The 26,870-nt window shown below is 40.9% G+C and overlaps 1 protein-coding gene across 1 annotated transcript in view; it reads right to left on the bottom strand.

Annotated features, from left to right (window-relative positions):
- Positions 1 to 9,871: 9,871 nt before the first annotated feature.
- Positions 9,872 to 26,870, bottom strand: part of ANKRD31 (ankyrin repeat domain 31) — a 173,190-nt gene continuing 156,191 nt past the window's right edge. Inside the window, exons 24-25 of the mRNA XM_037000313.2 lie at positions 16,890 to 16,992; positions 9,872 to 10,244 (exon numbers count right to left, since the gene is read on the bottom strand). Coding sequence (XP_036856208.2) covers positions 10,099 to 10,244; positions 16,890 to 16,992 — 249 coding nt within the window. The 3' untranslated portion in view covers positions 9,872 to 10,098. The remainder of the gene's footprint in view (positions 10,245 to 16,889; positions 16,993 to 26,870) is intronic.

The raw sequence follows: 26,870 nt of genomic DNA, 5'->3' as shown, positions 1-26,870 counted from the left end.
TTCCAAATCCGGCTGTCTATGCTTTTATTTCTCATCACTAGCATTTCTTTTTGGGCCGTTTTCACACAGAGAAACAAAGTTTTTATTTTGCTCTGTTTAGTCATTTCATGACAGTTAATGTACAGGCGAAAATTAACAGAGAACAAAAAAGCTGTGCTGAGATGATGTCTGGTGGTTGACAAGGATTACCCACCAGCTGGGAAACTTGCCTTACCACTTCCTTGCCTTTGAAGGACATGACCTAACTTTATATATCTGCCATAACTACCATATGTCATGGAACTTTAAGGTGTCTTGGGAACATCTAAAAACAGGTATGCTAACTGCTTTTACCTTTAGAAGTACCATTATTAACATTACAGATACAAATATTTGCATCTACTTTATACTTTAAAGTCCCTGGCAAAGTAGCCAAAATGAAAGAGTAAGAACTTAAAAATATGTCCAAGGAATTTAGAGGGTAACCATGCAGCCTTTACTCAGGGCTTAAATTAAGACAGGCAAGTTGATCTGACATGGTCTCAAATTCTGTTCTTATTTAGGTGGTAAAAGAATTAGGGACATGAGAACATTATGATTGAGTTTAAGCAGAAACTTAACCACATTTCTTGGCTTTTGCACATTTAAGAAAGATATGTTCCCTGGTTTTCTTCTGTAAAATAGGCTTCAACAAAAATGAGAAGAAAAAGGAGAGTAAGTCCAGAGAAATGCATGTGGGAGTCATGTGACATTAGCTCTCAGAAGCACTGAGAGTCCAAAGGGACTTAAAATCCAGGTCCTATGGGCACAAACATTCAGTAGAAAATGGTAAGATAGCTCCCCATGAAAACCCAGTTTGAGTAGTATCTCTGATGAATACACTTTACTCATTCCTTATATCTGGAACTCCCTAGATTGACAGAGAGCTCAGGAGCAAAAACCAATGTAAGATTTCTGCATTCCATTTTTCACCAATGAGTATTTCCATCGGCCCTGACTGCCATCACTCACCAGTGAGCAAACATTGACTCCCTCAGAATTTATAAATGGAAGGAGTCAGTGTGATCACCATCACTCAGAAAAATGTTGACACTGTTTTAATCATTTTATATATATATTCAGGCAGACACATCTGGTTGAGAGAAGAACTATATGGAACCTAACAGCATAACTTTGGATACTAGATTACCAGGTTTGAATCCTGGCTCCACCACTTGGTAGCTGTGTGATTCTAAAGCCTGCAATGGCAAAGTTACAAGAAGAAATAACCTCTTCTTGTACCTCAGTTTCCTCATCTATAAAACAGAGATAATATTTCATACCTCATAGGGTGTGGTGAGGTTTAAATGAGTTAATATTGAAAGTGCTTATAACAATGACTGGTATATATAAAGTGCTCGGTAAATAATGCTCTTATCCCATCCACTCCCCTTAAACACACATGGTTTTTACTGGCAGAGTCTGGAATCTGTATAGCTAACTACTCTGTGGGCAAATACTTAACTTCTCTCAGCCAATCAAGGTAACCCCACTTCCCTGGCTAGTGACTGATTTAGGAATGGGGAGATGGTACAATTCTGGCCAATGAGACACAATTCCCTGAGGTGGTGGTGGTGTTTAGGAAAGGTTTTTCCCAAAAGATATGCATTTCCCAAAATATTTCTTTTCTTCTTCTAATGATTCTGTTTCTGCATTTACACCTGCCTATAACAGCAGAGATACCCTGGCACTGTAAAGACAGCTGGAAGATAGATGGAAATAATAACGACAGTGTTGAGTTGCAGAATTAACCAACCCTGAAGTTGCCACCTCTGAACTTGTTATATAAATACATTTTCCTTATTGCTTGAGCCATTTTGAGTAGGGTTTTCTGTTACTGTACTTGAAAACACACTGATTGGTATTTCTTGAGCATCTGGTATGTTTGAGATATTTTATAGGAAATACAAAGTGTAAAGCCCTATATCTGATCTTGACAAGTTTTCCAGCTACTTGGGGGAAATAAGCCATTAAAAGAAAATTGATAATGCCTAGAAGTAAATATTAAGTCCTTAGATTGGGGTGATCTGAGAAAGCATCTCAGAAGGTCATATATGAGGAGAGGGCTCAAAGAATAAGAAAACATGGATGAGTAGAGGGGAGAGGGACCATTCTAGGTAGTCTAAACATAGGGAAGAGTTAGGGATTGTTAGTGTGCTAGGGCTGCCATAACAAAATACCGGTCTGGGTGGCTTAAACAACAGGAAGGCATTTCTCACAGTTCTGGAGGGTAGACATCCAAGATCAAGGAGTCAGTAGGACTGATTTCATTCTGAGGCCTTTCTTCGTGGGTTTGCAGATGGCTGCCTTTTTGCTGTGTCCTTACATGGTCTTTTATCTGCACACATCAATTCCTGGCATCCCTCTGTGTGCCAAAATTTCTTCATAAAAGGTCAAGTCAGATTGGACTAGACCTTACTTTAAGTTAATCACGTCTATCCTCCAGTAGGCTCACATTCTGAGGTACTGGGGGTTACGAGTTCAACATACGAATTTTGAGGAGATACAATTCAGTCCATGACAAGGACAAAAAAAGCAGTGACTCACTCTTAAGAATCAAAAGCTAGAGATGATTGGGAGGTGATGCTGGAAGGTTATGTAAGGACTAGAGAGAGAGTAGGAGGCCCTGAATACTGGACTTAGATTTTAGTCTTGCAGAAACAGTGGCATAGTATGTATCTTTAAGAATAGTTTAGCATGCTGCACATTTTTAGAAGGGAAAGAAGTGGGGAGAGATAAGTGGGATAGGATTGCTGTTGTAAATAGTCTAAACATGAACTATAAAGGACTGAAGGCACTGAAAGAGAAACTGGGGGGGAAAGAACAAGATGTATACTTGGACATACCTAGCAATAAGGCCAGTGGAAGCTTGAGCAATACTGACTTATCTTAAAAAGAAATACAGGATTGTGAGGCCTGGGACATTGTAGTTCCAGCCTTTTAACATTTAGGACTACATGTCTGAAAGGGATTGGGCTTCCTTTTTGAGTATAAAGTATCATGGAGGTGTTCAAGAAGTTAGGGTTCATCATACTATGTAGATAGTGACTGCATTAGAGGGGGTGAGGATTTAACAATATGGGTAACTGTTGAACCACTGTGTTTTATATTTGAATCAACATAAGATCATATATCAATTATACTTTATGTAAAAAAATGTTTCATAGAAAAGATGAAAAATCAGGTAGAAGCCTAAGTTAGTAAGTATTTTTGAAGTCCTTAAAATGGCTTAGGGTCAGATGCTTGAGGTTATCATTTACCTACCTAGGTAGCCAAAACATCTAACAAATACCCTAAATGGCCCAGTCTTCTCATAGGGATGGTCTGGATTAAGGTAGTTTGCTGGCCCCATCCCTGGTTGGAGAGACCTTTAGTTTAGCTTGAGCAATACTCAGCATGCCTCCATGGAGGTGCACAGATCTCGCAACACAAAGGACCCAAGTAAGACAACACCAAGACATATAATAACTAAAATGGAAAAGATCAAGGATAAGAACAGAATATTAAAAGCAGCCAGAGAGAGAAAAAAGATCACATATAAAGGAAAACCCATCAGGCTATCATCAGACTTCTCAAGAGAAATCTTACAGGCCAGAAGAAAGTGGCATAATATATTTAATGCAATGAAACAGGAGGGCCTCAAACAAAGAATACTCTACCCAGCAAGGTGATAATTTAAATTTGAAGGAGGGATTAAACAGTTTCCAGAGAAGCAAAGGTTGAATTTACCTCCCACAAACTGTCTCTACAGTGTATTTTGGAGGGACTGCTATAGATGGAAGTGTTCCTAAGGCTAAATAACTGTTACCAGAGAAAATAAAACCACAGTAAAGAAAGCAGACCAATTAATTACCAAATGCAAAATTATATCAACTACCCCCAAAGTCAGTCAAGGGACAGACAAAGAGTACAGAATATGGTATCTAATATATAAAAAATGGAGGAGGAAAAAAGAAGAACCTTTAGATTGTGTTTGTAATAGCATACTAAGTGAGTTAAGCTAGACTGTTAGATAGTAAAGAAGTTACTCTTGAACCTTTGGTAACCATGAATGTAAAGCCTAGAATGACAGTAAGTATGTATCTATCGTTAATCACCCTAAATGTTAATGGTCTGAATGCACCAGTCAAAAGACATAGAGCCACTGAATGGATAAAAAAACAAGACCCATCTATATGCTGCCTACAAGAGACTCACTTCAAACCCAAAGACATACACAGACTAAAAGTGAAGGGATGGAAAAAGATATTGCATGCAAATACTAGAGAGAAAACAGCAGAGTTGCAGTACTTGCATCAGACAAAACAGACTTCAAAACAAGGTAACAAGAGACAAAGAAGGACATTACATAATGATAAAGGGGTCAGTCGAACAATAGGATATAACCATTATAAATATCTATGCACCCAACACAGGAGCACCTACATATGTGAAAACAAACACTAACAGAATGAAAGGGGGAAACAGAATGCAATGCATTCATTTTAGGAGACTTTGACACACCACTCACTCCAAAGGACAGATCAACTAGAGAGAAAATAAGTAAGGACACAGAGGCACTGAACAACACTTTAGAACAGATGGACAAACAGACATCTACAGAAGTCTCCACCCAAAAGCAGCAGGATACACATTCTTCTTAGGTGCACATGGAACACTTTCAAGAATAGATCATATACCAGGCCACAAAAAGAGCCTTAGTAAATTTAGAAGGATTGAAATTATACCAACCAGCTTCTCAGACCACTAAGGTATGAAACTAGAAATAAATTATGCAAAAAAACAAAAAAGCCCACAAACCCATGGAGGCTTAATAGCATGCTCCTAAATAATCAATGGATCAATGACCAAATAAAAACAGAGTTCAAGCAATATATGGAGACAAATGACAACAATAACTCAATACCACAATATCTGTGAGATGCAGTGAAGGCCGTGCTAAGAGGGAAGTATATTGCAATACAGGTTTACCTTAGGAAAGAAGAGCAATTCCATGTGAATAGTCTAAACTCACAATTAATGAAACTAGAAAAGGAAGAACAAATGAGGCCCAAAGTCAGTAGAAGGAGGGACATAATAAAGATTAGAGCAGAAATAAATACAATTGAGGAGAATAAAACAATAAAAAGAATCAATGAAAGCAGAAGCTTGTTCTTTGAGAAAATAAACAAAATAGATAAGCCCTCAGCGAGGCTTCTCAAAAAAAAAAAGTGTACACAAATACAGAATCAGAAATGAGAAAAGAAAAATCACTATGGACACCTCAGAAATACAAAGAATTATTAGAGAATATTAAGAAAAATTATATGCTAACAAACTGGATAACCTAGAAGAAATGGACAACTTTCTAGAAAAATACAACCTTCCAGGGCTGACCCAGGAAGAAAGAGAAAATCTGAACAGACCAATTACTAGCAAAGAAATTGAATTGGTAATCAAAAAACTACCCAAGAGCAAAACTCCTGGACCAGATGGCTTCACCGCTGAATTTTATCAAACATTTAGTGAAGACCGAATACCTATCCTCCTTAAAGTTTCCAAAAAGTATAAAAGGAGGGAATACTCCCAAACTCATTCTATGAGGCCAGTATCACTCTAATACCAAAACCAAGCAAAGACACCACACACAAAAAAATTACAGACCAACATACCTGATGAACATAGATGCAAAAATACTCAAAAAAATATTAGCAAACCAAATTCAAAAATACATCAAAAAGATCATCCAACATGATCAAGTAGGATTTATTCCAGAGATGTGAGGATGACACAATATTTGAAAATTCATCAACATCATCCACCACATCACCAAAGGAAGGACAAAAAACAACATGACTATCTCCACAGATTGTGAAAAAGCATTTGACAAAATTCAACATCCATTCATGATAAAAACTCTCAACAAAATGGGTATAGAGGACAAGTACCTCAACATAATAAAGGCCTTATATGACAAACCCAAAACCAACATCATACTAAACAGAGAGAAGCTGAAAGCTTTTCCTTTTAAGATTGGGAACAAGACAAGGATGCCCACTTCCCCACTTTTACTCAACACAGTACTGGAGGTCCTAGCCACAGCAAACAGAAAACACAAATAAATAGAATGCAGCCAGATTGGTAAGAAAGAAGTTAAACTGTCATTGTTTGCAGATGACATGATATTTTACATAAAAGAAACCCTAAAGAATCCATCCCAAAACTACTGGAACTAATAGCTGAATTCAGCAAAGTTGCAGGATACAAAATTAATACACAGAAATCTGTTGCATTCCTATATACTAATGATGACTAGCAGAAAGAGAAATCAGGAAAACAATTCCATTCACAATTGCATCAAAAAGAATAAAATATCTAAGAATAAACCTAACCAAGGAGGTGAAAGACCTATATCCTGAAAACTACAAAACACTCACGAGAGAAATTAAAGAAGACACCAATAAATGGAAATACATCCCATGCTCATGAATATTAAGAATTAATATTGTCCAAATGGCCATCGTGCCTAAAGCAATCTACAGGTTCAATGCAATCCCTATCAAAATAACCAACATTCTTCAAAAACTAGAACAAATAGTTCTAAAATTCATATGGAACAACAAAAGACCCCAAATAGTCAAAGCAATCCTGAGACGCAAGAATAAAGCTGAAGGGATTACATTCCCTGACTTCAAGCTCTACTACAGATTCACAGTAATCAAGACAATTAGGTACTAGCACAAAAACAGACCTATAGATCAATGGGAGAGAATAGAGCCCAGATATAACCCCAAGCATGTATGGTCAATTGATATATGATAAAGGAGCCATGGATACACAATGGAGAAATGACAGCTTCTTCAACAACTGGTGTTGGCAAAACTGGACAACTACATGTAAGAGAATGAAACTGGTTGATTGCCTAACTCCATACACAAAAGTAAACTCAAAATGGATCGAAGACCTGAATGTAAGTCATGAAACCATAAAACTCTTAGAAGAAAACATAGGCAAAAATCTCTTGAATATAAACGTGAGCACCTTTTTCCTGAACAAATCTGCTCAGGCAAGGGAAATAAAAGCAAAACTCAACAAATGGGACTACATTAAACTAAAAAGCTTCTGTACAGCAAAGGATACCAGCAGCGGAACAAAAAGGCATCCTATATTTATTCATAAATGACATATCCAACAAAGGGTTAACATCGAAAATATATCATGCCTCAACACCCAAAAAGCAAATAACCCTATTAAAAAATGGGTGGAAGATATGAACAGACACTTCTCCAAAAAAGAAATTCAGATGGCTAATAGGCACATGAAAAAATGCTCCTTATCTTAAATTATCAGGGAAATGCAAATTGAAACCACGATGAGATATCATCTCACACCAGTCAGGATGGCCAACATCCAAAAGACAAACAACAAAAAATGCTGGTGAGGATGCAGAAAAAGGGAAACCCTCCTACACTGCTGGTGGGAATGTAAATTAGTTCAACTATTTTGGAAAGCAATATGGGGGTTCCCCAAAAATCTAAAAACAGAAATACCATTTGACTCAGGAATTCCACTCCTAGGAATTTACCCAAAGGAAACAAGTTCTCAGATTAAAAAAGACATATGCACCCCTATGTTTACTACAGCACTATTTACAGTAGCCAAGATATGGAAGCAACCTAAGTGTCCATCAGTAGATGAATGGATAAAGAAGAGGTGGTACATATACACAACGGAATATTATTCAGCCATTAGAAGAAAACAAATCCTACCATTTGCAACAACATGGATGACGCTAGAGGTTATTATGCTCAGTGAAATAAGGCAGGCAGAGAAAGTATCAAATGATTTCACTCATTTCTGGTGTATAACAATGAGACTAAACTGAAGGAACAAAATAGCAGCAGACTCACAGACTCTAAGAATGGACTAGTGGTTACCAAAAGGGAGGGACGGAGAGGGAGGGAAAAGGGACTGAGGGGTATTATGATCCGTGCACATTTTTGGGGGCAGTCAGGGGGAAGATAGTGTAGCACAGAGAAGACAAGTAGTGATTCTGTGACATCTTACTATGCTGATGGACAGTGACTTCAATGTGGTACGGGGTGGGTGGGGACTTGATAATATGGGTGAATGTAGTAACCACAGTGTTTTTAATGTGAAACTTACATAAGAGTATATATCAGTGATACCTTAATAAAAAAATTTAAAGAAAGAAAACTCAAAAAAACAATACTCAGCATGCCTCAAGGATACTGGCTGTTATATCACTTAACAGGTAACAGAAAATTCTAAGTGGGCTTGGAAAACTAAGTTTAAGAATTTGATCACTAATATGAAAACTAAGAATTGCAGGGTTTCTTATACTATATACTTAGAATGTACGACTTCAGTAAATTCTAATCACTAAGGTTATTCTTTTAAAAATATTTTTTAAATTACAAAAGAAATATGTGTATTTTTTTTAAGTTGAAAGTAAACTGAAATAGTATTCTTCCACCCATCCCAGTCCAATTTCCTTAGGGACAGGAACTGCAATTTTATTTGTAGCATTCCAGACCTTTACCTTGAATTTGCAATAATGTTCAATAATATGAATAACTTGTAACGTATTAAGATAACTCCACCCAACCCATACATACTTATATAAATACACAGTTTATAGCTTCTAAGATATATATAGCATACTAATTATAAAGATGTATATCTACATGGTTATACTCAAAGGCATGTCATTTTTATTTAACAAAATCAGAATCTGTATTAAATACTTTCTAACAATTTGCATTTTTTCACTTACTAATATCTACCTCATATTAGTACACATATTCCCAAATGGACCATGTTTTAAATATATTCTTAAATAATAAAAGCCAAATAGACCACCTCATCATGTATTCAAGAATTAGAAAAACACAATAGTCAAGGAAAATGACAGTAGAATAATAAAATTCTTGTCAATTCTCAGACATTACAACATGTAGGGTCATTCTACTCCGAACATTTTCAATGGACTTTAAAATGATTAAAAATAAAATTATCTAATATGTGTATATACTTCTATTAATAGGCAAATCTTTCCAGGTGCTTTCATTTCAGAAACTTAAAATTTTTTATCTGAATAGACAGTGCCAAAGGGTACACATAGTTAAAAAATTTCCTTTCCCATCAGTTCTCCAGCACCATAATTGTTCTCTCACAGGCAACTATAAACCATATCCTTGTATATTCTAAAGATATTTAAGATTCTATATATTTAAAATAAGAAAATACAGAAAAGCAATACCATTATCTCTCTTCCCCTCAACATTTGCTAGTCTAATTTTTATCACAGTTTTGACTCTAACCAAATGAGGGAGAAGGAATAAAATTAGGACACAGAGTCAAAAAGCTTCTTTAGGAGCCTGCGATGATGACCTATACAAGTAAAGAATAAGATGACTGTCAAAGGATTTAGACAGACCATTGAGAAAACTTATAAAGCTCTTGCATCTGTTTCTTTCTTAAAAAAGATAAAATCTTCATGACAAGGTAGCAAAACTCCAAGGTGAAGTATATCCTATTTAAAATAATGAGCCCCCAAATCAATACTTGATTCATTTTTCATTCTAAGCTTTATCACAGGTACAATTCTATCTATGCTATGCCTTATGAAACTTAAACCTCTTTCACGATTTTACATTTTGATTCCAAGACAAATTCCAAAGTAAATGGGGGAAGGTATTGGGGCTGTAGGCTCTTGTTGTAAGTAGACTGACTTTACCACAGCCTTTTTAGAACTAGTTATCAGTCTTATTTGTATCTTTACTCCTTTAAGGAACAACTGTTATTTATACAAAGGTAGAGTTGTTGATTTAAAGATTAGTTTTATGTTTATATTAGTAAAAAATCAGAGATATGGTTCACTTCAAAAATGCCTTTATTTTAATGGCAAAAAAGTATTAATCTTATAATACTGGAGTTATATTTTTTCTTACAACAGTAAACACACATCTTAAGTAGCAACTCATAAAGTATGTGTTAAAGGCCTACCAGTCCAAACAAGATAAAATATGAAAGTTGTTTAATAACATGGATAATTAATAAATGTTTAAGAAAAAAAGTTTAGAATGTTAGCTCCTCACTTTCCACATAGAACTTCCAATGCTGATCCATTATATGGCATGGGAGAAATTCTTGATCGCTGATCAACATTATTTCATTTACTTGTAGATAATGTGGGATGCTCTGCATTGACTCTCTGGAAGTTCCTGTTTAAAGAGGTGCCAACAAATTAAAAACTGCCTTTTAAAAAAGAAGATTTAAATTTACTTATTACAAATCCTAGAACCTAGTCAAGTCTGTAAGCAGACATAACAGGTTTTCTGACCAGGTCATTCTTCATTTGCTCCATTTTCTATACCTGAGATAAAGCTGTAAATCAGTATTGGCTAATTTTGGGAGAAAGAGGCCTGTCTGTAGTCTAAACACAAAGGCAAGAAAAGGATGATTGAAGCTTCTGAAGGTAGTTGTGCAAGACCTCAATTTCCAGTAAGTGGGAAATAAAACAGTTGAGAGTACTAAATGAGATGCTGCATGTGAAATGCTGCCTAACATACAGCAATCACTCAATAAATATTAGCTGCTATTATCATTATTTATTACTGAAAAGAGTATTAGGCTGGAAGATGGATGGTCAGTTTTCCAGGCCACACAAACTCAGTGTGCGATCTCAAGCAAGTTAAATGGCTCCTCCAGCCAGTACAGGCAGGAAAATAGCCATTTACGTGGATGTTTGGCTCTTCCTATTGCCCCTCATTCCCAACAAGGACTACATGGCTAAGGAACCATTCTGTTCATGCACAAGGTAGGGAGAAATAAATGTTCCTGAAGTAATAAATATCACCAAGTGTTAGATGTTCTGCATAAGTCTACTTAAACTGAATTGCTAGATTGACTACTAGGCAAAAGAATTGGTTCATATCCATCAGATACCTCATGCCATGTTATGAGTAGCCCAAATCAGCATTTCCAAATGACAAGCTCATTAGGTTAAAAAATAATTTTTTATTTTTTCTTCTAATTAAAAAATTTCCCTTATTTTAATTGATGATTCACTTCTGCATCACTAATCTATGAGTTCTTTTCATTTAACCCATTTTACTTCTCTGGCTCTCAGTTTCATCACCTGTAATGTGACTAGTTGATACATAAGGTTCATTTCTAATTCTAAAATCGCTGAACTCAGACTTCCAGAACTTATTCTTTCAAATAAGCATTCTACAGTTCATTAAGGATTATGAAAGTGAAACTTTGCTTACTCCAATTATAAAGGAAAATGAACATACTTATGTATACATTCTGTTTCTGAATCAGAAATAATACCAATCAAAGGCAAAATGATTAAGGATTAGTTTAACAGATTACAAAATACATCTGCTCTAGTTATGCTGGGGGAAAAAAATTCTCTTATGGCTATTTAAATACAAAATTCAATGCCTTTGAAACAAAATGATACTAAAGGATAAATATGGTGGTAGAGTATCATATGATTGAATGTTTAAAATGAGATGAATAATTTAATATAGATTTACATTGATAAGATCAAAAGCCATCTATGAAACCTGTACTGGAATCAAGAAATGGACATATTTAGAAGCTTAAAAATATTTAAGCCCCCATTCTTTAGGGAAAAACTGAAACTTAGTAGGTGATCCCTTAGCTGAACTGGGTTTGAGGTACTTGATTTTATCTATAAAGTGTGTAGGTTTTGTATGCCTTTGTTGTACAGACATAAACTCTGGAGTTCTACTAAAAAGGACCTCCTAAATGGCCTAATATGTAAAATAATCTTGCAAAGGACCTAGTGTATGGCAGGTGCTCAAAAGATAATTAGTTTTCTTCTCTTTCCTCCTATATCAGGACATATATCTTCCATTCTATGAATTAGGTCAAAGTTAACTATGGTACCAGGATGAGAAGAAATCATGCTTAAAATAATGAAAAAGAACCAAGAGTTGTAAATAGCAGAGGAAATAAAAACCCTCTGCTCTGTTATCAAGTACCCATCTTCCTTGGGTGTTAAAGTTTAAGAAGGTCTTAACCACATAAAACAGAAGCACCTGTGAATATTTGTGCTCTATCACATATACTTTTACAGAGAAATGAAGCACGATAACAGCACTGAAATGAAGAAAACTGTTTTGTTAAAGTCATTTATTTGCATCAGATTATCAGCTCAAGGACCATTTTTATTAAATACACAAAAGAGTCTATTTTTTCCTGCAAAAAAAAGCATGTTCTATTTTCAAATGAACAAATGATGTTAGATCCCCATGAAAAAAATTATATAATTAATGTGAATTAAATAAAATCTTGGGACAAGAAATACTTCAGGAAAAATTCTTTTTCTTAAGTGAATACATTTAGCTTAACCTGTTTTGTATGTCTTAGTACTATGGCGACAGGAGACATAAGTATATAAAATTGTCTTTTCAGGTACATAACAAAGTGTGATTCATCTTCACAGAATTTTTTTCTAAAGAACTTTGTAAAAAACATGTCAATATATCTGTATGAAAATTATACAGAAGTTTTGGAAATGTTCATTTTTTTCCCTTCCAATTTATACTGAAATATCAGTGAAGATTCCCTAAGTAACACAGAAGAGGAACTACAGCCAAGTAGGCAGAGAGGAAAGAGGCTTGCGAGGAAATTGTGAAATTTCAAGGGGAAACAAACACACCATAGACTCACTCCATTGTAAACTTTAAAAAGTCTTTAGAGAGAGATACTTCAGAGATTTTACTAACATTTCCTCAACAGAATTTCATTTTTAAAGGTTGGTATTTTTATGTTTAAAATCTTTAATTAGAAATAACATACTCTCAAATGTGTTACCATACCACATTTTAACATTCTGGAGTCCATCAATACATTGATTTGACTTATCAATGTAACTAGTTTTTGTGTCTAACTCAGAATAAAGTTCTCCCATCATCTCTGGTTCATTGAAGAGTCTTAAAATGGCAAGAATAAAGACTATATCACTTATCGTCATGACTCAGGATTTTCTTGATACACTGAATCTAAAATGATATGAAGAAATAAATTGGATATTGAGGCATATCTACCTATTAGAACAGTCAATCACAAATAAATCCAGTTTTAAAATAGCTGTCCTTTGAACCATATTCATGCTTCCACTGACTCATTCACTTATTCAATGAACCTTACTCAATGAACATTTCCTGGGAATCTACTTGTACCAGGCCTTGTGGAATATAATAGGAAGCAAGCCCATATAAATCTCTCTGAACTCAAAGATCCTGTCAGGGTGTCAGAAGATTAAAATTAGGTAACCAGCAATTATTTATAATACAGAGTGATATGCATTAAGATACGACTATTTGCACAGTAGTATATTAGAATCTATACATTTCTTATGAGTTAATGGAATTGTAATTTTTCTTTCTTTTTCTCGTTCTTTAACCTTGTCCAAATTTCATTTTTGTCCAACACTTATTTGCTTTGTTTCTGTAATGGATCATCCAAACAAGGCACATCTTTAAATGAAAGGGAGTGCTACTAATAATTAGGGACTGCCCTGGTCAAAGTAGGATGCATGATCATCCTGGTTTTGAGAAATGTAAATAGATCTTCCTAGTTCCCTTACTCCTCAAAAAGCACTATTCTGAGTATGATCATCAAAAAGTATAAGAGAACAGATATTTTCATGATCTGAAGTATGCTGATGAAATCCACATAGACTTGTTTTTCTATTAGGCTTTATGGTCAAAGCCATGTCTTCTATGACCACATTTTGATATGAAGAGGGATAAAGATTCTCTCCTGAATGCTTTGCTTATAATAGGGTTAAGAGTCTACATTTCTAACTTGCAGGTCTTTGGTATCTGTTAGGTAGCACAAAACCAGGTACAACAGAATACCAAATAAGGAGGTTCAACTGAAACCCCAACAGCAGCCTACAGAATGCGAACAGGGACTGCGTAGAGATTCCTTAGCCCTTATCAAGGTAGCCAGAAGCTGGTCGGCATACTGGCACCTCCATGGTTCTCAAATTAGCATTAACATTTTCTGAAATATCTAAAGGAAAGAAGATCCAAGATTTCTGGAAAGAAACTAGTAACAAGAAACTGTTTATATTGCAGGCAACAGATGCAGCAGTTCAGAATCTACTTTTTACTTCACGTTCACTCAGTAGGGCAGCTGTGAGCCCTCAGGAAAGAGATATATTGCTGGGGTTGGAAATGTCTGCCTAGAATTTAGAAAATCTGAGGAGCAGATAACCTTTGTGATACAAGACAGAACCTTTATTTGTGTTTTGACTCTTTCAGTAGTGCTTGGCTTTCCTTCAAATGTGTGTCTGTGCGTGGGAGAGACAAAGATAGCATGAGAGAGGATGTGCTTTGGAATCAAAGTGAAGGGCTGAATTTCAAGAGTTTTCAAATTGTTACCTGCATAAGAAGTCTTATACTACTAATTATTCAGTCTATTGTTAGGCAGGCTGCATAAGAATCATTTAAAAAAATTCAGGTTCCTGGGGCCTACTCCAAGATTTGATTAGGTAGGTCTGCAGTCAGGATTAGGAACCAAAGACCGTGTATTATTACAAGAATTCCTAGTTTCTTAAGCCCTTTAACTTCCCCACAGCTGTTTTATCTGACCTGTTTCCCCAAGCACTTTTGAGGTTGTCTTCAGAAAACTGGGAAAAATGCATCTTATTCTCGAGCTAGTTTTTAGGACAAAGACACTCAGATATTAGCACGGATTAGGAATAAAGTCAGGAGAGGTACATACATTGAATTATTGGGTTTGTTGTAATAAAAGGATAACCCTGGGGACCCCATGGTTAGGTGCTTGGTGACAGTAATCTCTGTTTGGTTCTTGGATCTTGTTATGACAAGAGAATTATCATTTTCTGTTTTGTACCTCCTCTCTTCCAATACTGTCCCCAACTAGTCTGAGATAGGGATATTGGGGGAAAAAAGGGGAGCTCTGTAGCAGACAAGAGTAACATAATATTGAGACAGGGACCAGGGACCATGGGTTTAGACAAAGTAGGGTGAAGGCCTCTGGAAAAAGACCCCTACCAGAACTCCATGTTAAACAATTAAGCAAAGCCAGAGTCACATTAATTCTCTAAAGTAAAAATATCAAACTAGGAATATAAGCATTTTTCAGTGCGATTTGTTAAAACTAAAAAGCCAGCAGCAACTTGGCCTAGAAGTTTGAATACTCCCCAGATAAAAAAAAAAATCTCAGCATAGCCTATGTTTTCACTGTGTCAATTAGAACATACCATTTTAAGATTTACTTTAGCCTGATCAAAGGCCCAGCTTATTTAAGAAAAATTCTGTCTAAAAGCTAAGATTGCATTTTAATCAAACAAACACTAACTCAGCCCATCTTTGAAGCAAGGCAGTCTTAATTGACATGCTCCCAGATCAAAAAGTGGCTATCCTGGGAAAGAATCAGAGCAGTAAATTTTTTGTGTTAAGTCAACTTTGAAAAATAACCCACTAATGAGAAACTTAGTATCTCTTCAAAAATAAACATTTTGGGACCATCTGGTAAGTCTGCATCTCTAGCCCTTTGTCTCTCAACCACCTCTAAATTCCCCTAGACAATGTACCACCCGGACTCTCTTGTCCCCTCCCAGCACAGCCCAGGAGCTCTTTCCTCTTACTTTATCTCTGAATAAAAGCCTCTCACTTGCTCTCCTACTTTGAGTGTTTGGGGAGTTCATTCTTCGATTCTGTAAACAAGAACCCGGGCATCAACATTAGTTATGCCTGCTTTACAGAAATGTGTGCTTTCCCTTCCCAGATCATTTCAAAATCTGTTGCTAATTGTGAAGACCACATTCTCTGCAATTTTCTCAGGTTAAGGCTTATTTCATCAGATAAGGCATATTAGTTCACATTAATGAGCAAAGATTTATTTTAGTATTTATTTTTAGAAAATATGGAAAAGTAACTGAATCATGCCCCAAGGAAGGAAAAAATGACCATTTTTCCCTTTTTATATGACACTAAAAAATCTATCCAAAGTAAATACAGCATAGATTCATAGTAAGGAACAGCAAAGGAAGGTATCATTTAAAAAAATTCTCCTAGAATCAACTGTGGTTAAAAATGGAATCCCATAAACAAACAGAAAATAACAAGTATTGGAAGAGATGTAGGGAAAACTGGAACCCCTGTACATTGCTGGTGGGAATGTAAAGTAGTTCAGTTTGGCTGTTCCTCAAAAAGTTAAACATGTAATTACTACATGATACAGCAATTCCTCTCACAGGTATATACCTAAAAACCTGAAAGCAGATATTCAAACAAATACATGTACGTACATGTTCATAGTGGCACTATGCCTAACAGCCAAAAGTAGAAACCCAAATGTCCATCAAAGGATGAATGAACAAATTGTGATATATATATATATATGTATATGCAATGAAATAATATTCATCCATAGAGGAATGAAGTATTATGGATAATCCTTGAAAGGATTATGCTAAATGAAAGATGCCAAATACACAAGGACATATATTAAATGATTCCATTTATATGACACATTCAGAATATGCAAACCCAAAGACAGAAAGGTAGTTCCCAGAGACTGGGAGGAGTGGAGAATGGGGAATAACTGATGAATGTCTATGGGATTTCATTTTGGGTGATGAAACTGTTTTGGAGTTACACAGAAGAGGTGATTACACAACATTGTCAATGTACTAACTGCTACTGAACTGTTCACTTTAAAATGGTTACTTGAATTTTATGTAAATTGCACCAGAATGAAAGAAAAAAAAAGACAAAAAAATGAAGTGCTTTCTCAGTAGCTTCGGGCATGTTTTCCCCACAAGTCAGAAATGTGTGTGTGTCTGCACATACCTGGAAGACAAGGTTGGTGTTGCTGGGGTACTGCGTTTGGCTCTGGTGGTATGGGTACTTCCTCAGAAACATACTTTACAAGCGCTTTCCCCAGATATGTTACCTATACATAAATAAGCACAGAATTAAAAAATCATACATTTAATAAGAAGCAAACACACTTGACTCCTTGTAAATTGTAACTTCAGTAAAGCATTGATTGTTGTATATAATGGATTGGCAAACTAGTCCACATCCAAATCTGGCCTGCCATCTTTTGTTTTTGGTAAATAAAGTTTCATTAGAACACAGTAATACCCATTCACACACCTAACACCTATGGCTGCGTTAGTGCTACAAAAGGATTGAGTAGTTGCAACAGAGACCATATGCTCATGAAGCCTGAAATATTTGGTCCTTTACAGAAAAAATTTTGTTACTCCTGTGATACAACATTCATTTGCTCATCTATTCACTTATTCAATGACCAATAATTCAGCATCTCTCCTTTATAATTAAAAAAAAATTAATGTTGCATTAATAAAACTAATCCATAAAAACAATGGTACTTTTTGAGAAATCGTATACTTAACTGAGTGGATTAATATCATTTGAGGTCTATGCATTTCATTTTTGGGGTTTTTGTTTTTGTTTTTCAGTTTCTTTGTGAACTTAGCTATTTATCAGCCCAAAATGTCAGTGGTTAGAAATATCTACACATGAATAGGTGAGCTGAGGCAGATGGGTAAAACACCGCCAGAAATGTTCTAGGCCTGAGGGTCTTTGGGTTCTCCACTGTTTTAAGTCTGTCTGATAATACAGCCCCAGAAGCTAGGTTCACTGTGGCTAAACTATCAAGTCTCAGCTTGAACATGCCTTTATTCAAGATGCCTTCCTATAACTTCTAAGCTCAAGTAATGACCTCAAGACTTCCATAACTTCTGTGCACTTATTTCTCTCAGGGCATTTATGGTATTCATATGAAATTATGTGCTAACATGTCTGTTTCCATTAAATTATAAGCTATTTGAAATAGGGTCTGCATTATATTCATTTTTGTACTCTTAGCACTTCATTAGTGCTAGACAACACTGGGGTTAAAAACCTCTGAAATACTAGCTCTTAAGCAAGATTCTTAAATTCTCTGAGCCTCAGTTTTTTCACTTATATATAAAATGAGTTACGTTGTAAGGATTAAAAGAGATAACATATGAAAAGTATCTGGCATACCGTGTAGCATATCCAGTGTGCCCAATAAATGCCTATTATTGCATAGTGAGGAAGGCCTAAGGATACTGGAAGGATTGGCCTTAGGGCTCAATCCCATGACCAAAGCCTGGTAATGGAAATGGAACAGACCTGGCCTACCCAGTGCGCTAACATGTTTGAGGACACTAGCCATGGTAGGAGAGGTGAGGCCCCTTAATGCCATCTGTCAGTTCTCCAAACAACCTACTGTAAAGGAATGCAGGGAACATCAAATATCAGAATAAAGTTTAGCTGCACCCTAGAGCAAAACCACCCAGTTTACATAGAAACTGCCTGAGGCTAACATTCCTGGACCCTACCCTAAGTTAGATAACTAGAAGTAAACGACTCCCCTGGGGTCGAAACTCGTCATAAGTCACATAGGAATGCTTGTGCAAAGGTCAGGCACCTAGTGTGTCCCTGTTCCAATTTTATTGGCCAAAGTATAGAATGTGTTTTAAATTCATTGGTTGGGGTAATGTGCAGGCTCCGGTGCAATGACTGTAGAAATCCCATATAAACCATACCTAAAGTTGCTTGGGGGTCGGCAGCTCGGACTCAGCCTGCGTGTCAGGGGAGGTGCTGTCGACCCCAGCTAGCTGGCTGAATAAAGACTTTGCTTGGATTTACATCTCCGTGCCCGTGTGGTTTTTTCTCTGGAGAGGCCTCGGAGTCTAGGACCCTAACATTTTGGGGGCTCGTCCGGGATCTGAGCGACTTCCCTGAGAACAAGGGACGGCTGGAGGCAAGGTCTAATTGTCCGGACAGGGCAGTGTAATTTGAGGGTCGCCCCCTTGTGTCTGCATAAATCCAGTATAAAGCGGGAGTCACCATCCCGTGTCTGGTCTCGGGTTAGTGATCCCGAGTAAGGAAGTCCGGGTTGGTAATTCCGGCCCCCAGCTTAGTGACCCTGGGTGAAGCCCAGGTAACCAATCCTGGCCCTAAGGTCCGAGTGACTCGGCCTTAGGAAGGCAAGTCGGATCGGCAGGAATCTGGCGCCTGAGGAGGAAAAGGTTGAGCTCGTCACCCTGCGGCAGTCCGAGTGGACACCTTTCGGGAGAGTCACGAGTCTTTGAGGATCCTGAAAGTGGTGAGTGTGGTGCGCACCAGAGTGAGAGAAGGACCGGTCCAAGCGAGTGCGATCAAATGTGGTGTGTGTGTTTGGTGATATTGTTGATTGTTTTATTGTGTTTTGGTTTATATTTCTTTTTGTGCTTTTCCCTTTAAGTTTCTCTTACTCTGAGGCTCTCCTGTTCTTTCCATCCCTCCTTTAAGCCACTAAATCATTCCCCTGCGGGCACGGGTCAGGCAATTAAGAGCCATTAGGGCGCCTGCCGCTAGAAGACTCCCGTGACAGGATAAGGGGGTCACAGCCGCGAATCCCAGATAAATTCGTGTCCCCCGCAGAAGAAAAACTGTGCAACGACAGGCACCTGTTCACAAGCACATACACCAGTCATCTTATTTAAAGTGGCACTTCTACCTTTCGCCTTTGTCTTCCTTGTATTATTCACCATTGGCCAAACTCAGGCTACTCCTAAAGGTCTGATCCTTTCCCACTTTCCGAAGGTCAAGGAACAGGCCCTAAACATGAGTCTTAGTATCAAGAAAAGTAAGCTTGATACCTTTTGCTCAGTCAAGTGGCCCTCCTTTGGAGTAGGCTGGCCAACCCAGGGGTCTCTTTCCCTGGAACTTATTGACAAGGTCAAAGCTGTCATTTCTCGGCCAGACCCTGAGAGCCACCCTGACCAACTTCCCTATATTCTTGTCTGGGAGAATTTGGCCAAGAATTCCCCCTCCTGGCTGAGGCCCTTTTTGATGGGGAAATCTCATGTAGAACCACTTAAAACCTCCGTTTTAGTTTCCCAGGAAGAGTTAAAACCCTCTCATCACAGGGCCAAGAACCCTGTGCGCCTGAGTGCGCTGCCAGTTCTCCCTGACAGTTCCCCCCTCTACCCCCTCTGCCGATTGAGCGGCCACCCCCATATGCAGGAGAAGGGGGTGAAGCTGCCGGAGGGGTAGAAAACGAGGTTGGGGAGCCCAGCAGGGACCAGGCGGCCACAGCTTCCCCAGACTCTTCAGCAGGAGAAGGCAGGAGGTCGGAAAGAGCTTCCTCACGCAACCCCGCCCTGGCCCCACGCTGGGCGCCAGATAGAGCGGGAGGAATGCAGTTGAGGCCTCGAGGGGCAAGGGAGCAAGAAAGGGAGGCTCCCTCCTCCACCTCAGAGGAAGCAGTGCCGGTTCTGCCCGTACGTGCCATTGGTGCAGGCGGTCCGGGCGGAGCCCAGCAATATCAGTATTGCCCTTTTCATCTAGTGACCTTTATAATTGGAGGACTCAGAATCCTCCCTTCTCAAAGGACCCCAAGTGCCTTATAGGTTTGGTAGAGTCCATTATGTTCATCCATTGTCCCACTTGGGATGACTGCCAGCAGTTACTCCGCACCCTCTTCACAACAGAAGAGAGAGAGCGCATCCTCAATGAAGCCAGAAAAAATGTCCTCGGAGAAAATGGAAGACCTACTACCCTCCAGCCCATCATCGATGAGGCATTTCCACTTACACGCCCAAACTGGGACTTCGGGACGGCAGAAGGTAGGGAGCGTCTCCAGGTCTACCGCCAGACTCTAATGACTGGTCTCCAGGCGGCCGCCAGATGGCCCACTAACAAAGCTAAGGTAAAAACTATTGTTCAGGGGGAGAAGGAAAGCCCAGCCGCGTATCTGGAGAGGCTTTTTGATGCTTACAGGCAATATACCCCCATAAACCCAGAGGCAGAGGAACATAGATCAGCTGTAGTACTCTCATTTATCAACCAGGCAGCCCCCGATATCTGGAAGAAACTCCACAAGCGGGATGACTTAGGAGAGATCTCTATTAGGGAAATGCTGCAGCAAGCGGAGAAAGTCTTCAATGCTAGAGAGACTCCGGAGGATATAGGGAAGAAAGGCTGAAGAAAGAGAAATGGGAAGTACAGGAGAAAAATAGGAAAGAAGACAGAGAGTTTCAGAAGAGGGAGAACAAGAAGCAGAGAGAAGAAATGGCTAGGATATTCTTAGCCAGGGTAAAAGGGAGCCCTAGATCACCTCAAAAAAAGGGACCCCTCCCATCTCAGCTAGGACGAGATCAGTGCGCCCTGTGTAAGGGATATGGGCACTGGAAGAGAGAGGGCCCAAAAAGGAAGGAACAAGGGGGAGGGAACCCCGTTGAGACCCTCCACTTAGGAGAGGAAAATTGATGGGGATGGGGCTCGGCACCCCTCCCTGAGTCCTGGGTAACCCTGTGCGTGGAGGGGACTCCCATTGGGTTCATGGTAGATACTGGGGCACAGTATTCAGTTCTTAACCAAGCTCACGGCCCCCTAAACCCAGGACGCACAAGTATAGTCCAGGGAGCGACAGGGTCCAAGAAATGTGCCTGGACTACTAACAGAAGAGTGGACCTAGGAAGGCATCCGGTCTCCCACTCATTCCTGGTCGTACCTGAGAGCCCCGCACCATTGCTGGGCAGAGACTTATTAACCAAAGTCGGGGCGTGCATCCATTTTGAACCTGAAGGGATAAAGATCATGGACAAAGAAGGGCAGCTCCTACAACCGGTGAATGTGCTAACCCTATCCCTAGCCGATGAGCATCGCCTGTTTCAGGCAGATCAAGAAAAGGGGGGCCAGGGAGAAACGGACTCTTGGTTGCAGAAGTTCCCTTCTGCATGGGCCGAAACCGGAGGAATTGGTCTCGCCAAACATCTGCCCCCAGTTGTTCAGCTCAAAGCCACAGCCCTGCCCATCCGAGTCCGACAGTATCCAATACCAGAAGAGGCTAGGAAAGGGATAGCACCCCATATCCACCGACTGTTAGAAGCAGGAGTCCTTAAATCCTGCCAATCTGCATGGAATACGCCCCTGCTTCCAGTAAGGAAGCCTGGTGGCAGAGAATACTGACCAGTGCAAGACTTGCGAAAGGTTAATGAAAGGATCGAGGATATCCACTCCACAGTGCCCAACCCTTACACCCTGCTCAGCCACCTGCCATCCTCTCATGTGTGGTATACTACTCTGGACCTGAAAGATGCCTTCTTCAGCATCCCCCTTTCTGAAGTTAGTCAGCCTTTGTTTACCTTTGAGTGGCAAGAACCAGGGGGAGGAAGAAAAGGACAGCTTACCTGGACTAGGCTACCACAGGGTTTCAAGAATTCTCCCACCTTATTCAATGAAGCCCTAAGCCAGGACCTGGAGCCCTTTCACAGGAGCCACCCCCGTATGACACTGCTGCAGTATGTGGATGACTTGTTGCTGGCCACCGAGACCCGTGAGGAGTGCAAAGAAGCCACAGGGAACTTGCTGGCTGAACTAGGCAAACTGGGATATCAAGCCAGGGCCAAGAAAGCCCACATCTGTCAAAGGTCAGTGATCTACCTGGGGTACAAAATATCTAACGGAGGCAGGTGGCTAACGCAGGCCATGAAACGAACTATTCTGACTATCCCCATCCCTTCCTCACCCCGGGGAGTGAGGGAATTTCTTGGCTCAGCCGGGTTCTGCAGGCTCTAGATTTCAGGGTACACAGAAATAGCCTAACCGCTATACAAGGCGACCAAAGAAGGGCCGGGCTGGCAATGGACTCAGGAACAACAAGAGGCTTTTGACAGACTAAAAGAAGCTCTCCTCCGGGCCCCCGCCCTATCTTTACCAGACCCAGAAAAACCCTTCATCCTGTTTGTAGATGAAAAGAAAGGAGTGGCTAAAGGAGTCTTGGCTCAGCAGCTAGGCCCATGGAAAAGACCTGTGGCCTATTCGTCCAAGTGACTAGACCCAGTGGCCTCCGGATGGCCACCTTGTCTGCGTATCCTAGTAGCTATTGCTCTGCTGGTAAAAGAGGCAGACAAACTCACCTTTGGCCAGAACCTGAGGGTAACAGCCCCAAATACTGTAGAGGGGATCCTCAGGCACCCTCCAGGAAAATGGATGATGAATGCAAGACTCACCCATTACCAAGGGCTCTTACTAGAATCTCCACGAATTGCCTTCTCTGACCCGGTGACCCTAAATCCTGCCACCCTTCTGCCGGACCCAGATCTGTTGACACCCATCCATGACTGTAGAGATTCTTTCTGGAATTGTCCAGGTGTGAGCAGACTTAAAAGACGCGCCGTTACCAAACTGTGAACTTAATTGGTACACAGATGGGAGCAGCTTTGTGCAGGAGGGAGTCAGGAGAGCAGGGGCAGCGGTGGTGACCACGAGGGAGAAGTAGTCTGGAGTGCAGCCCTGCCCCCTGGCACCTCAGCACAGAAGGCGTAACTTATTGCTCTTGCTGAGGCCCTGGAAAGAGCAGAAGGTAAGCGGGCCAACATCTACACAGATAGCAGGTATGCCTTTGGCACAGTCCGTGTCCACGGAGCCATCTACCGGGAAAGAGGATTCCGCTCCGTGGAAGGAAAGGAACTGAGAAATTTACAAGAAGTCCAAAGATTACTAGCTGCCATCGAAAAACCGAAGGCGGTAGCAGTTATACATGTACCAGGCCACCAATCAAAGAAGACGCCTGAGGCCACCGGCAACAAACATGCTGATGTGGAAGCTAGGAAGGCGGCCCTCTCGGACTCCCTTGTGCTTGTGGCCCTCGAAATACCTATACCTGAACTGCCCGCCCTGCCACCCAAACCTGAATATTCCCCTCAGGATCTTGAGTGGGTTAGGAAACAAGTCTCGGGGAAAGTAGTTGGGGAGGGAAATTGGAGTAGGGACAAAGAAGGAAGATTGGTCCTGCCAGAAGCATTGGGACAGTACATGCTTGCTAATCTGCATAAGTCCACCCATCTAGGCTGGAAAAAGCTGCTCAGCCTTTTCCAGTCCGCGCAGTTGGTGTTTCCCCACCAGAATGAGGCAGCTCGTCAGATCACGAGAGAATGCAGCAGCTGTACAATGCTAAAACCAGCCCCAAGGGGGCCACACCCAGCAGGTACTCGGGAAAGGGGGAGGGTTCCAGGGAGGAGCTGGGAAATAGACTTCACCGAAGTAAAACCAGGGAAGTATGGATACAAGTTATGGTGGATACCTCCTCAGGGTGGATGGAAGCTTTTCCAACCAAGCATGAGACCAGCCAGGTAGTAGCAAAGAAAGTAATTGAAGAGATCATCCCCAGATATGGGGTCCCTGAAACCATAGGTTCCGATAACGGCCCGGCTTTCGTTAGCAAAATCTGCAGGGATTAGCCCTGGCTTTGGAGGTAGATTGGAAGTTACATTGTGCTTATAACCCACAAAGCTCTGGGCAGGTAGAGAGAATGAACCGGACCTTGAAGGAGACCCTTTCTAAATTGGTATTGCAGACTGGTGGAGACTGGGTGACCCTCCTTCCCTTAGCCATCTTCCGTGCTCGGAACTCCCCCTATGTACATGGTTTAACTCCATTTGAGATAATGTATGGGGCTCCTCCACCCATAATTCGGCGAGTGCAGCTCCCCGGGACAGGGGACCCAGCCCCTGACTATCTGAATGTGTTGCAAGCTCTCGCTAAAGTACAACAGGAAATCTGGCCCCTGATTAGAGCATATTATGAGGGCGGGCAGACTCCGAGCCCGGAACATGGCATAGTCCCAGGAGATATGGTATGGGTCAAGAGACACCAAGTAAAGACTCTCGAACCCAGGTGGAAGGGACCTTATGCTGTGTTGTCTACCACCCCCACTGCTCTCAAGGTTGATGGTATCGCTCCCTGGGTGCATCACACCCACGTTCGGAAGGTCCTGCCTCATAAAGATCCAGAAGCCCAAGGAGAAGAGTGGAAGGTGTGGCGGCATCCTGTGAACCCCCTAAAACTACACTTAAGCCAAAGATGAAGGGGATTCTGCTGATAAGTGCCTTAGTCACCATCTCCCAGCTCGAAGGCACCAACCCCCCTCAGCCATGGGACCTGACCTGGATGTTGGTAAACGGCGCAACTGGGGAGGTCACTGGTACCATGGAACACAGGGCGCCACTCGGAACCTGGTGGCCTCACCTGTTTTTCTGCCTTCGACGGATCAACCAAGGTTACCGGACCCTTTGGGGGCTGAGGCCCTACACCCCTCCGGATAGCGCCTAGGGATTTTATGCTTGCCCGAAAACAGGTGAAAGCGATGCATGTGGGTGGGGGCCCTTCTGGTGTGCTAGCTTGGACTGTGTAACCTCGAATGATGGGGGTCAGAAATGGCCAGTTACAAAAGGGGATGCAGTCAAATTTTCTTATGTCAACCAGAATGTCCCATGTCACGTGCCCAGGTACAAGGCTTGTGACCGAGATCAGGATTGGGTACGAATTCAGTTCACCGAGATGGGCAAAAAGATTGAGGTATCGCGCTGGATAAACAGGCTAACATGGGGGATAAAGTACTATAAATCCTGGGGACATGGGGAAGAAGGCTCGACCCTCACCATTAAATTAACCGTGTCAGCTCCCACGCCAGTTCCCAACGCCGCTGTAGGTCCCAACCAGGTTATAACTCCCCTGAACCCTTCAAATCAGAACAAGGGCCTGGGCCAAAAGGATAAGAAAATGTCGACCGGAACGCTGGCCCCAGAACCCATAAAAAAACCGGGTCCATCGACCTCTGAATTAAGGGCCCAGCATGCTCCCTCTGGATTGGATAAACCCTTGTGGGAAATGGTATGGCAACAGCAGAGACTTTGAACCACACCACTCCCTCCCTCGCCGATCCCTGTTGGTTATGCTACCCGGGTTCACCCCCCTTCTATGAGGTGATCGGGATAAATGGTTCCTACACTATCAACAACTCCTATCCCACTCACTGGGACAATGGACCAAGGGGACTCACGATCGCTCAGGTCTCAGTCGCTGGTACGTGTGTGGGCACAGTCCCAATAATTCAGAACCAGTTATGCTCTTCCTACACCTACACCACGTGGGAACAGCATAAGTGGATTATCCCCTCCTCGGGTTGGTGGCTCTGTTCAGAATAAGGCCTTGGCCCAGCCTTACACACCTCTGTGCTTAACACTAACAGTGAGTTTTGTGTACTTGTGGCCATTTTACCTCGCCTAATGTATCACTCTCATGAGTCCTTCCTTTCTAATTGGGAAGAACGGCCGAGTTCCCACCGGGAAAAGAGAGAGGTCTTTACTGCCCTGACCATTGGGACCCTCTTCTCCCTAGGGATGGCAGGGGCAGGCACGGGAGTCGCAGCCCTTGTAACTCGAGAAAAGGGGCTCACAGCCCTGAGGCTGGCTGTCGACAGGGACCTAGAACAACTTTGACATACAATATCAGACCTGGAACAATCCCTTACCTCCTTGTCAGAGGTGGTTCTACAGAACTGAAGGGGCCTGGACCTCTTGTTTTTAAGAGAAGGTGGACTGTGCGCAGCCTTAAAGGAAGAATGCTGTTTCTATGTAGACAAAACAGGTGCAGTAAGAGACTCCCTGGCCAAACTGAAGAAAGATCTAGAGAAGAGGCGTAAAGAATATGAAAGTAGCGAAGGATGGTTTGAGTCTTGGTTCAAATACAAACCTTGGTTCGCTACCCTCCTCTTGGCTGTTGCAGGGCCACTGGTCATCCTGCTGTTATTGCTTACGATTGGCCCGTGCATAATTAACAGGCTTGTTAGGTTTGTGCGGGAAAGGATTGACACTGTTCAACTTTTAGTCCTACGTCAAAGGTTTCAGGCCCTAGATGCCGCTGTGGAGGATTCCTCAGTTTGATCAAGAAAAGGGGGGAATGTAAAGGAATGCAGGGAACATCAAATATCAGAATAAAGTT

Source organism: Manis javanica, chromosome 1, assembly GCF_040802235.1.
Source record: "Manis javanica isolate MJ-LG chromosome 1, MJ_LKY, whole genome shotgun sequence".
In the NCBI taxonomy this organism is placed as follows: domain Eukaryota; kingdom Metazoa; phylum Chordata; class Mammalia; order Pholidota; family Manidae; genus Manis; species Manis javanica.
Note: the sequence above shows the minus strand (reverse complement) of the source record. Positions and strands in the feature narration are given on the sequence as shown.